The following is a 13,580-nucleotide window of genomic DNA, read 5'->3' as shown; positions in this document are numbered from 1 at the left end:
AAAAACTTAATAACTACCTTCTATTATTTCTCTGCTTTATCTTTTAAACCTTGAATGTAGTTTTTACTATGGTTAAAATTTCAATATGTTAATGTGAAGATTTCATATTACAATTTTACATAATTTTTTTCTTCAGAAATACTGTCTTCAAGTGCATTGTAGCTAGAGATACAGAAATGTGTTTAATCCCACTTTTTTTCCTCACACAGAAGGCCGCCTTCCTGTAGCTTCACTTGCTTCAGACATTTCCTTTCATAGTTTACTGAGTCAACTTGCTGGTCATGTCCAGATCTTAGGGAACCCTTTGGCCCAAGGGTTCTATCTGTTCTCCTACTTACTATCCCCATTCAGATCATTATGCTTCTTTATTTAGGTTTATAGTAGTACTAAGAGGGGAGGCCATATTCTCCAGACTTTCTTTGGGATAGGGTTGCTCAGCAGAAACAAGATAGATTTTTTGAGGGTAGGAAAAAAGTTGTTGTTTGAATGTTTGCATTTTTTTCTACTTCTGAGTTGTAATTCTCGAATATTTACATAAATAAAATTTTTGCTTTACAAGTATGTTAACATAAGCTAGAAACTCATGGAAATGGTTCATATGGTTCTGACTAAAAATGTCCTGCTTTTAGTATTCCATTGGTGTTAAATTAGGAAGATCAGTGGTTTTAAAAAATTGCAGTATGTGGATCTTCTAGAAAAATGTCTGAGTGAGGTGTGGACCTCCATAGAGCCAACAGAGACTGCTTCTCAGTAGACTTGGTCTTCTGAAAGTGTGTGATTTCACATATGCTGCAAGCTCTTAACTCCACAGATGTGAAAATGAATAGACTTGGCAATGTTAGTGCTTGTCTGGCCGTTTGATCAGCTGGGTCAGGATCAGGTTACTGGTCCAGCTGAAACTAACCCTCCTTCCCACATCCTCTTGCTTCCCCTTGTCTCCCTTGCAGCCCTTTGACTTGATCATCAGCTGAAAATTCATGGTGTCACCCTAATTTTAAGGAAGGCACAAAGGGGAGAGGAATGTTCGTGGTGGAAATGCTTGGAACAATGATGATGGGTGGAGGAGAAACCTCAGCTTGCTATTTATGGGCTCTGTCAGAGTTTGGCAGAGGCTGCTCTGTAGCTCACCCTCTTTCATGATGCTCAGGCACTCAGTTGGGATCTGAACAGGTGTCTTTTTCTATTACAGACAGGGAGAATGGTTGCAAGTGTGAAAATACACAATAAACAGTGTTGTAGGTAGATATTTCTATGTTTTAACTTGTAAACTTTTAACTTTTCTGAAAAGGTTTCACAGTTATTCAATAACCTGAATTCTAGGAGAGTTCTAGAAAATGACGTGGAAATCTACTGAAAAAATTAAGCAGATCTTCTCATGCCAAAAATAATGTTGTGGCTTTTTTTTTTTTTTACCTGAATTAGTTGGTAAGAACTTCTGAAAAAGTCTGGATGATGGTGTTCTTTATATTCTTAATGGCTACTGTTGATGTAAGCATTGTTTACTGAAAAAAATACAGAAGTGGAATGTGAAAAGATTTTAAATCATCCTGCAATTGAGGCATTCTTTGCTATCACCACTAATCAAAGTACAGCATTAATAGTTGCTTATTCCAACATCATCAAGCACTTAAGCCTGGGTATTGTTATTTTTCCTTAACACCTGTGGAGAGTCAGTGTCTTAAAAAGGACTGTGCAAACAGTTGGAAATTAAAGAACTGTGACCAGAAGATGGGCTCTTTTAAGCCAGCTTTGTTTCTGTTCAACCTATCAGTAAGGTTAACACGCGAGGTGGTCCTTAACGAATCTTTCAGTTCTTAGTAAGGTAGTTAACATGCTTTAATCCAAACGAATTTTTCCCCCAGCTTCTTGTCATGAGAAGGCAGAGGCAGTGTACTTACCCTGGGTTGTTAGGACACAAAGGTAGGTGTTCAGCACGCAGCAGTACATAGTGTACTGACATCAGTACAGTCTGCTGTGTTATTCTGTGACCTGGAGTTGAATCATGTTACCACCTTCTCCAGGACAAGTGTATCAGGTCTTTCCTCTTCCCACCAGGCAGGTAGTCTGTTCTCCCATGGAAGAGGGGCTAAGGGCATTTGGCAGGAAAATATGGGTTGGGATGGGGAGAGGAGCTTGTGCTGGGGAGAGTGGGTAGTGCAATGTGTCATCCTGAAATTAGGACATGGTGCAGATGTGCAAGGCAAGGTGTGGTGTCTAGTTTGAGCATGCTGATGAGGGTGTTTGAACCACTGAACATTTGTATTGAGCAGAAGGATAGTTTTAATACTTTTTTTTTTGTTGGAGAAAATGCTATGAAGCAAAATGGTGAACTTCAAAAACCTGTTTTGTTTTTTTTTAAATAGGATTTGAAGGGATTTGCCAGATGCCAGTCAGATGACATTATTACAGTCATGGTAGAATTTTTTTTTTTCATCTAGTTGGTAGTATTTGCAACCAAATAAGAGCAAAACTAAAAATATCTCAGGTTGTGAAGTCTTTTGATTTTTATTTTTTTTTAAAATTGCTTAGTATGCCTAGGCCAAAAGTTCTTAGGAAGGATACCTGGCCCTTACTTAACTTCCATCAATAGATCTCTAAGTAGATCTTTAATGTAGATTTGTAGATGTTAATATTTTCATCCACATTTTTACCTTTGCAGAAACTGATATGCAAGGGAGCAAGTGGTTTATCTAGAATCACTGAACAGACAGGGTATGTTTTTGGTGTATTTTATTGGTATGTGTGAAATGATGTTATAGTTTAAACACAGAAAAAGCAAGTTATTTGTTAACTGAATAGTTAGTTATCTGAGGGCAAAGATGAGTGATCATCTTAACTAATCAGTACATTGGGGACACAATCACATTTTTTTCATGAGTACAAGTTTTATTTTGGAAAGACAACTTTTATCTTTTTGTACCGGTGGGATAAAAATGTTTATTAAATGCATTAAATATCCCCATGTATGTATTTTATTTCTATTAATGGACAGCCCATTTCCACAAGAGCTTTGCATAAAGTGGTAGGGGAAAAGATCAGAATTTTTCACATGTACTTTTAAAGTATCAATCCAGATTATTAATATCCTGGGACATCAGAAAATGTGTTGTTATTCACAAGATACGTTTTAAATTATGTTAGAAGTAGCTGGAGGACCTGGATTCAGTTTCTCCATAGTTAGTAAAAATAAGATTGAGAGATGTCTGAAGTTGTCTTTTCTGAGTGTCAAATGGTGAGAAAAAAGTTACTTCTAAATATCAGAAGCTAAGAATAAACTGAAGTTAGATGTAGAGGTTTTTTAAAACCTGCAGCTTAAACAGTTTTCTTGAAAATGTTTATTTTGTTATTTTTAGACAAACCTAAATTTCAGGGTGCTTCTAGGTGTTCAGTGGGGCCAAAAGAAAAAGTAATTAAAATAGTTTGTGCTTTTCACAAAATGCAGAGGAATAGGATCCATCAGTTGAAAAGTCAATGTCATTTCATGTCTGAGACATGGAAAGAGGTCACAGAAATGAGAAACACATAGGTGCTGAAAGGTTAAAATACTAGGTTGAGAAAACTCATGTCATGAGCAATCATGGTAACTTTCTGGGTGTGTCAGAGAGTTAGTCAGAAGAAGGGTGTGACCCACAAAATGTATGGCAAGGAGAGCAAGTTTAGCCATGGTGGAAAACTCAAGCGTTCATGTCTGCATACCTGTCGTTCGTGTCTGCATACCTGTTTTTTAATACAGCTGAACCTGCAGCAAACCAGCTGGAGTCTTTTTCAGAAATTACAATGTGGGCTGTAGTTGGGATGTTATGTCATCCCTTACCCAAAAACTTTATAAACTTGCCTTCATGTACTTGAGATGACAGTGATAGAGTTGGTTTGTACTCATCCTGTGTTACTAAGACTACTGGATGATGGTTTTTTAGGATGTTCAGACCAGCAGTGTAGTAAGAAGGAGTTCCTTAGATACTCTCTTGGCCAGGAGATTCAACTTAAAAACCACAAGAAAAAAACCAAAACCAGAACAAACCTTACCCTCCCCCACTTCCACATGCTAGGAGTGTCTGTTTTTTAACTTGAAAATTAATCCACTATCATATTTTAGGTGGCTGATCCCTGGGTTACACCCAGGGTAAGGTAAGCCCTTCTCAGTGAAGACTCTCTTAGTATGGGTGCCCTTCACTGTAGCCACTTTTTTGCAAAGAGGATAGATTTAGTAGGAAAACCACTGTTATTCCTTGATTACTAGCTTGTGTTCTTACAAAAATGAAGGACTTCTCTCTAAATGCTCTAAATAAAGCTCTGTTAGTATCAAAGTATTATTTTGAAAGTTAGGGATGGATATGGAATGGACTGCAGGTAATATTTATCTGTTTTTTTGTGGCTTGTTTACTAATGTGTATATTTTAATAAACATGTTTCCATCTTTTTCTTTTTCATACAAACTAGAGAAAACAGATAAGTATGTATCTGAATTTATTATTAATTTTAGATTTGGTTTCTAAATTATTGCTACCATCATTGAACTGCTTTCAGTGAAGGCAGGTTACCAGAATTTGCTCCACTACCTCTGCAAGACTCGTGCTGTTGAGTCTTACTTAGCTCAACACCTAGTTTTGCTGTATTCATTCAGCTGTCACACTGCAATTTACTCTTGAATCCTAAGATAATGAAGACTGTTTTGCCAGTCTAGACCACAGATGGTATTATGTTAACTCCACTTATTTCCTTACTCATTATTAGTGTTTTATGTAAGACCCTGTGCTGGGTTCTTCTTGTTCTGCATTGCATCTGGAGTTTTGTGGGTGTCTCTGTTTCTGTTAGGTCAGTACAGTTGCACTATATTTTCTTTACTTCTTTGTCCTTCCTGACACTATGTAAACTAATTTTTTCATTCTTCAGTGCTTGCTTTTTCTTTGTGACTTTGGTAAGCTTACAGGCAATTTCTGACATGATTAAGATTTTATTAATTTGTATTCTCTGCATTCTCTCAGCATGTGAGAGCATTTGCTTCAGTGCCAGTGTTGTTTTAGGAGCTTTGAGTTCAGTGCATTGGTTCCTACTTCTGCACTTGCATTATTAATTTCGTAATTTTTAAGTTTGATGCTTGTATTATACATTTGTCATGCTAGTCCCTGTACGTTTTCATTTGGTGTACTGGTAAGTAATAAGTTTCTAGGTTGAAACTGAAGTACTATTTTTAATCATTGAAGGTAGGAATGTGTCGAGACCCAGTTACTTGAGGGAGCAAGTTGAGTGCAGTGGAATCGTTAGGGCTCTTTTGCTATAAATGGGAAGAGGTGGTTCATATACTGCTTGCTCTCTGTGAAGGCTTCTCAGAATGAAATTAATTTCTTTTCTTGTTCTAGCATATCCCAGTTTGGCTAATCTCTTGAGTGTAATGAAAGCTCCATCTCCATATTTTACTGTAGGTATGTGGAAGTTCTGGATGGCAGTCTAGGTGTGATTTGATTCCCTAGAGCTTAAATTTTCAAGATTGTCTGTTAAATGGAAATGAAGCTTGGGTTGTTATTAATGTATTTGAAATTTCAATTATTTCTTATTATAGCAGCTTTGTCACTACTTCACAGTAAAACATTTTGTATGTTAGTGCATCTTCTACAGCAGCTGTAATAACTTAATATTTGGGCTTGACTCCTAAAATTTAGTCTTGCTTTGTACTTGCTAAGTTACCGTGTAGAGTTCAAATGCAGATAAACAAGTCTCAACTGAAAATAATATCCTAAACAAAGAATAACCAGAAATTACTGCCTTTAGTAAGTAAACAACTTGCTAGTCTGGGTCCTTAGGCAGCTACACTGATATGATCACATTGATGGTGGTCACAGTGAAGTCTGCCCCTTCCACTGTTTAAAGCTATTGGCCAGTGTCTGGTAATTTGACATTATTAGAGACGCCAGAGATACTCAGAGATCTCGGAGATACATTTTATGAGTCTTATTAAATCTGTACCTGCCAGCTGACCACTTGGCATGCACATAGCTCAGAACTAACCACTTTGCTGGACTGCCTTTCACCAATAAATAGACAGGAAAAATGAGGAATACAAGCTAATTTTGGGACTGGGGCACCAGAGGCAAGGAACTGGAGGAAATACAGAGAAATGTGGGAGATTGTGGGAGTTTGTTTTTTTTTGCATGGGAAAGGGTAGATCTGGAGTACAGGAATCTAGGCATTATGAATTTCATTGCTCACAAAATAACTTTAATGTTAGCCCTTGTAAAGCTTCCTTACGTGGTTGTTCCTTTTCCTTAGCTTCATTTTCTCTGTCTCGCATAGCCGGTTTAAAACTGGTTCTGTGGCTTCCCTTGAAACTCTGCTTCTATCCTGCACAGGGTAGCTCTTGTTGTTTAAGCAAGTAGTAACTAAAACTGACGTAGCAACCATGTCTTTCTGTAAGTCCACACATACTTGTGGCTGATTAAAGCAGAAAAGATGTGCACAGATGGTTACAGTGTTCAGAAGTTAATATATACACTACAAACATTTTGTGAAAAAGTTGGGTCTTTTGTAGTTGCAGGGTGTTAAACAAAACAGCTGGAAAACATATTTTACATGGAAAATGTATTTTACCATGCTATGCAAGGTGCAGGTGTACTATATTTAGGAATGGTGATAGTTACCTCACTGCCACTTAGAACTAAGTCTTAGTTTTAGATCCCAAATTCTGCTTCATTTAATTTAAAGTTTTAAATATTACCTTCTAGGATAAATATTGTGTTACATGAGTATACTTCCTGAAGAAGTGAAGTAATGAGGAAGAAAGAAGTGTGGATTTGGGTTTGTTGGGTTTTTGTTTTTATGTGGTGGTGTTTGTGTTTGTTTGTTTTTTGTTGTTTTTTTTTTTTGTGTGTGTGTGCTTTTTGTGGGCTTTTTTGTGTTTTGTTTTTTTTTACTAGGGTTAAATGAGTCCTAAGATTGAATCTTAATATAGACCTCTTTTTTTCCCTGGATTAACTTTCACAGGCTGACAGTTGTCAAATTTAAGGCTATTTCTAAAATGATATGTGAACATGGGCTGGTTAGTATTTAATACTAGTTTTTAGTGTTTAGTATTTTTAGTATTATCAAAAGTATTTACAAGTATTTATCATATAAATTAAAATCACACAACATAATCAGTAAATAAACACTATATAGTAATGAATAGCATGTTTATTAATTTATAAGTGTTACAAGTATTCAGTATCACAGTGTTTGTTAAATGTGCATCTATATGTTTTACATAAATTAGATTTTTTTTTTTAACATAGTTATATATGATAAGGTAAATGTTAAGGCATGATTTAGTGAGCCTGTTCCACTCTCAGCTTTCTGTTCCTGCAGACAGTGGTTCTGTCCTTGCCTTTTATCTTTTGTACTGGTATGATCCCTCATTGAAATGATTCAGCTCACTAAGCAGGTAGAAAGCTAGTCTAAGAGATGGAAAGTGAACTTCTGAATCTTTTGTGAGTTGATTCAGTTTATGGGTGGGCCAGAGAACCATCAGGAGATGATCAGAGGAGACTGGAGGGGTGCTGTGTAGCCAGGCAGGGGAGTGCCTGGGCATCCATCCTGTGTTCAGTGGTGCTGTTTTGTTGAGCTGCATCTGTACATTTGGATCAGTCTTCCTCTGTTAAGAAAAATACTTCTTTTTACAATTTTATTTTCTTGAGTATGTGAGACATCATGATACTGAATTATCTGGAGCACAAATCAGATTGTTGTTGGTAATAAGCCTGATGAATAAATGGGACTTCCATGATAATCTCCTTGCATATCAGTAAAATTATCTTTTGTTTTTACTGGTAGTTCCTGGACCATAGTATTCAGAAATTCTTACTCTGTTGTTGCAAGAGAGGATATTTAGTGTTTTGTAATCAAGACTGTTTCCATAAGATAAAATTTGTGCTTTATAGAATCTTGACACTACTTTTTTTTTTTTTTTTTAATTTGTAGTTCACCTTAGCAGAGCAGATCCTCCAAAGTTTGCTGTTTGTCCGCTTCTTGTGTACATCTCTGAAGTAATCCCTTGCTGCCTCTCTTTGAGTTTCTGCCTACATTACCTCTGATAAGCACAAGAGAAAAAAAACCCCACAACCCTCCAGTAGTGTTTAGGTGCTTCTTAGAGGTGCTGGGCCTAAGTTGTTAGTGTATACAAAGCTGTTAATGAACACAGTAGACAAAAAGTGCCGTCAAAGTATGAAGTCCACTTTCAGTTACTCCTAGCTATGTGTTTCATGGTCTGAAGAAGAGGACAAGGTATTGCAAAACTGTTAAAAGAAGGAGGAGCATAGTGTGACTTCTTAAGCACTTCAAAGACAGTGTCAGTAGAATAACTTAATTCCATGTTTCTAAGCATATTTATTTTCCTCAGTCCTTTTTTCTTTATATTGGCACAATTCGTTCTTTGCAAGTAATGTAAGAGGAGCAGGGTCACATACAAAAACACAGTGGGTTAGAGAACAAGGATACTTGTTCAGAAATGTAAAATATTTTACAAAACGTTTATATTGAAAAGTAAGTATTTTCATATTTTCCAATAATGCTTTTAGAATAATGATTTTTGATATTTCACACAAGCGGTTTACCAAGAGTTGGATAGAGACTTCACTTTTACTGGGCACGAGTTTCCTCTTTTTCTGTAAGGTTAAATACAGATGAGCTGATTAAGTGTAGTTTGATGCTTTTTTTTTTCCTCCCTTTTCAGAAAGATGAAGGTAGTGATGCTAGTTTGAGTGATAGCCACATATCTCCTCCCGCCAAACGTACCTCAAAACATGCTGATCCTGTGTGCAAAGACAAATCAAAATCACGCAGTACTGCGCAGCGAGAGGAATGGAGCATCTCAACTGGACAGTCCAGGTAATTTTCCCACAAGAAAAATGAGATCTTGCCAATTTTTCCTATATTGTTTACCCTCTTGTGCTGTTTCAGCAGTGAGCTGCAGCTCATGCTCAAGAGGGTCTTTTTGAAGCATGCTCTTTTCTTTTAGATTAAGACTCCAGGAACGTGGGTTACATCAGTCCTCACATCTGTGTTTCCTTTCTATGCAAATTTGTGCAAAAATGGAAAGTAATTTAAATTGAGATGCAATCTAAATTCTAGATTCTTGATACAACCAAATGTAGTGACTTAGCTGATATTTTTTATGTACTCAAGCTATAAGTCAATGTGACATTTTAATTAGGAAACTGGTATTATCATATTTAGGGAAGGGATAATGGTCAAGATTCTTTCCATTGTTGTTTTCAGCCTCTCTTCCCTGATTAGTTATAAGGACTCAAGTAAATTATTTTATTAAATAGTTCAGTTCAGCCTGGAGAAGAGAAGGCTCTGGGGACACCTTATAGTGGCCTTCCAGTACCTGAAGGAGGCCTACAGGAAAGCTGGGGAGGGGCTTTTTACAAGGACTTGTAGTGAGAGGACAAGGGCCAATGGCTTCAAACTGGAAGAGGGGAGATTTAAGTTAGACACATGGAAGAAATTCTTTAGTGTGAGGGTGGTGAGACACTGGCCCAGGTTGCCCAGGGAAGCTGTCGCTGCCCCCTCCCTGGAAGTGTTGAAGGGCAGGTTGGATGGGGCTTGGAGCAGCCTGGGCTGGTGGGAGGTGTCCCTGCCCATGCAGAGGGGTCGGAACTAGGTGATCATGAAGGTCCCTTCCAACTCAAACCATTCTATGATTCTATGAAATACAGCCTTAATCTTACACATTTTTATAATTCAAAATACAAGTAATTGGTTTCATTTTATAACTGCTAATCATACTTTACAAAACATTCTTGTTTTCAGAAGGCACTTCACATGATTACAGGTAATTATGAGATAGTGCAGACAGTCTGTTCCTGGGACATGAGCTTTCAGATAATACTGATTCTTTTGTAGATACATATTTCATGTTTATGTACAAATCAAAATGGTTCTTACAGTGCTTTGTATGGAAGGGTGACTGTAATTCACTACTGAACTGTCATCTGCTAGGATGAAATACATTTTAAAACTACAAAAATCTTAAAATAGATCTCTTGTTTTGCTTGTTTGTCCTTTTTAAAACAGAGCAAAATAAATATTGTGCATTATGTGCCATGGTCATCTGGGAATATGTTGAAATTCACACACCTTATTTCTTGTGTTTATAGGTATAGACTTGTACCTTTTAGAAGTCCTAAGAGCTAAAGAAATACTTAATTTAGATCACTGTCAAATGAAATTCAGCTAAAACTGAAACTCATGTTATTACTCCTGTAGAACCCATTGTGACATGTCTTTGCATCTTAGGTTTTTAGTTGTCTACCAAAATCCAAATCACTAGGCTTAATAATACTGATCTTGACTCACAAAACCTTTCCCCAAAAGTTTTATTGCTAAACCTTTATTATATTTAAATTTCACTTCTTCAGTTCTGATTGCCAAAATGCTTAAAATACCTGACTAGAACAATCTTACTGGAAAGTTGGCTGTGGATATGGTTTTTGTAAATGAGGTTTTCTGTGTTGCTGCCCAACCTTTGCAAAAATTCTTAGGTTACCGTTGTTTTGTAAGGACTTGTTATATGTTTCTTCGGACAATAATGGCAAAGCCCACACCTTCTGTGCTTCTAAGTTGAACTCTGTTGTCTGCTGAACTCTTGCTCATGTTCAAGCTCAGATTGCATATGTTATTATTAAGATTTCCCCTTCTTTTTCTCTTTTCCATCAAATTAATTTTAGTTTCCTAGTTTAAGAACAAGTTCTTCCTCCCTATCCAGTACTGGTGTACACTGAAAACAGTTCATTTATCTGCAAAGTGCTTAGTGTTCCTGAGGGTGGAAGAGAGAAAAAAAAAAAACCACAATTTTTTTTCCTTTTGCTGGCTTTATTTCATTTTTTGCATAGTAGTGTCGCCAAACTGCTTTTTAAGTCTGCCAGCAGTTGTATAGTTTTGTACTCCAAAATATCTTTTAGTAAAATCATGTTTAATAAATAAGAATAGTTTCAATTTTTTTAAAGAAGTGAATGAAGGAGCTATTGCTTATGCAATAAAATTGAAGAAAACTCTGGATGTTTTTGTCTTAGACCATGAAGTATTAGGGGTTAGTTTTCCTAAAAGTTAATTTAAAGATAAATTCAAAATATTAGATTGATAGAGAACATGAAAATGTGTTTTACTGATTCTAAGTAAACTCAACACAGATTGATCATGTTGATTTCACTTGATAAGATTGTTAAATTTATTATTTTTGTGAGAGTACAAAGCAGCTTCTTGTCCTTCCATAGGTTTATCCCAAATGTTTGAACCATAATTGCCTTTGAAGGGCTATATGAAGATCCTGTTCTGATATTTAAGGGGAGAGTTAATAGTAGGACATGGCATGAGGGGACATTGGAAGGATTAATAAAAGAGATGTTTAGATAACTGTGAGGATTCATATAATTGGTATTGGGCAGTTTTGTCCTCAGGAAGTAGAATGGGCATGAAGTAGTCTTCACAAAGGTTGAGTAGTCATGGTGTGTCATTCTGTGTTCTAAGTTCTATTTTCACTGGCTAAGAAGTGTTAACATTATTTGCATGTTCAATGTAATTGTTTCCTAGGTTAACTTCTCAGCCTGGTGCTACACTACCAAATGGACGTAGCTTATGTAAGTGTATTACAGCAAACCCTTTTGTATCTACTTTTACATTTAACAAGTTTATGTCAATGATGTTTCAGTTGCATATATTTTTAATAATTTCACTGATTACTCTGACCTTTTTGATCAGAAAAGTTACTGTTTTGGCTCAGTTTTCTTCTGTTAACATCTTGGATGCTCTCTGTTTCATGGGGAACATTCTTAGATGAAAGTCCATTTCTCTTCTCAATTCAGACCTCTTGGCCATGATCTTGATGTTTTCCTTAATTGCCAAATTTACTGTTATGAGATAATTTTGGCCTTTCTCTCCCAGCTGGTCTCTTTGATTACTTACTCACTTTGCTCATTTAAGATTTGGCCTTATATGGTTCTTAACATTACTTAACTCTACTGGTGCTTTAGAGAGACCTGCCTTGTCTGCAGCTTCTGCTACCTTGAACAACTTCCCTATATGCTCATAACTTACAAACTTGCCGTCTCATTCCATATCTCAGCTATAACAATTTTGTCTTTTGTGTCCCTTTTTCATCAATTCTGTCCTGTTTAGTTCTGTGTTGACTATGTAAGTGTTAATCCATTAAGCATATTTGGTATTTTTATTATTTATTGTGGTGCCTAAGGAACAATCAGGAGTGGGAACCCTTTTTGTTTGGCACTGTACAGAGTAGCTGGTATAGATCTGCTTGTGCAATCAATATGATGTATCTGACCTTTTGATCCTGTATTTGAAAGACTAAGAATTGAAACTGTGAGCCAAGTGTGCATTTTAGTATTGATGCTACCTTAAAAAGTGTTAAATGGATATTTGAAGGCCAAATTTTCATTATAAAATAAGATAGCCTACAAGGAAACAAGTTTGAGTCTGAAGAGACAGCTTGTAGAAGAACTTTGATAGGAATTTTTAAAAAAATATTTCTTTAGTGAATATATGGGTGCTCATGTTGTGCTCCATAACTTTTGGTTTATTGTCCTTGCTAAGTATTCTCTTATTAATTCTTGTTTGTAAAAATGTTGTTTCCTGCATTTTGAAGTAGTAATACAAATTTCTCTTAGCTCTCAAAAGCCATCCCCTTCGAGGGGAAAAAAAGGGAGATGGGGACCATGCTTGCATAAACGGAGATATAGAAGTCAGAAAAAGTTGTCGGTCCAGGAAAAACAGATTTGAAACTTTGAATCAGAGTTTATTGTTTGATCAGCTAGTAAACAGGTATGTGGGAATACTTCAGTTGTATTCACAAAGCATCTTAATCTTTTTTTTTAAAAGTTAGAAAACCCTGTCTTCCAGTGCCATCTCTGTGTTTTACTGTGGGAATGTATGAGTTGAAGCAAGCTAGATTGTGGTTTGCCTTCCAGGCTGGGTCCTGTGCTGTGACTGCCTAAGTTATCCATGCTCTAAATGCAAAGCAGCTTGCCAGATTTTGATTGAGGAGGAAGCTACTTCGTGTTTACACCTGGATAAAATCGGGTATATTGGCAGTTATTGCAGAGTGGCTGACCTGCTGTAAATCCACATTCTAGTTTGTTTCTTAGTAGCCTGTTTATGTAGTGATACCCTAAATGTGATGTAACTTGGTGATTACCAACGATGCTTGAAGGCTTTCTGGATTTTGCTTGTATGATTTTGATCATAAAATATCAAAAGTTCGTAGCTTTTTTTTCCTTTTTTTTTTTTTTTTTTTAACCATTTGTTAGTAATTCACATAGGGTGGGTGTCACTTTTTGACATTTACTGTGCAGACAAAGTAGGTCAGACAGGGAGGCATGGTCTGGTCTGAGCATAGGAATGGGAGCCAGAAATACTTTTCTTGAAATAATATTTCTTTGTGGCCCTGGACAGGTCACTTAATATGTCTTAATTTTCCCACCTGTAAAATGGGTTTTGATAGTCACATCTGTGAGAGGGTGCTTGCTGTAGTGCTTGGAAAGTGGATTAAACATAAGCATTTCATTGCTAAGTATGGTCTTTACTGGTAAATGTAT

At 36.4% G+C, this 13,580-nt stretch overlaps 1 protein-coding gene across 1 annotated transcript in view; it reads left to right on the top strand.

The window, feature by feature from the left end:
* Window positions 1-6,069: 6,069 nt before the first annotated feature.
* Window positions 6,070-13,580, top strand: part of ATAD2B (ATPase family, AAA domain containing 2B) — a gene marked incomplete at its 5' end in the record, with an annotated part of 64,780 nt that continues 57,269 nt past the window's right edge. The window contains 4 exons of the mRNA XM_010002411.1: window positions 6,070-6,117; window positions 8,702-8,856; window positions 11,563-11,609; window positions 12,654-12,807. Coding sequence (XP_010000713.1) covers window positions 6,070-6,117; window positions 8,702-8,856; window positions 11,563-11,609; window positions 12,654-12,807 — 404 coding nt within the window. The remainder of the gene's footprint in view (window positions 6,118-8,701; window positions 8,857-11,562; window positions 11,610-12,653; window positions 12,808-13,580) is intronic.

Source organism: Chaetura pelagica, unplaced genomic scaffold (genome assembly GCF_000747805.2).
Source record: "Chaetura pelagica isolate M959 unplaced genomic scaffold, ChaPel_1.0 scaffold46, whole genome shotgun sequence".
NCBI classification, from domain to species: Eukaryota; Metazoa; Chordata; class Aves; order Apodiformes; family Apodidae; genus Chaetura; species Chaetura pelagica.
This window is presented reverse-complemented; position numbering and strand designations above follow the sequence as displayed.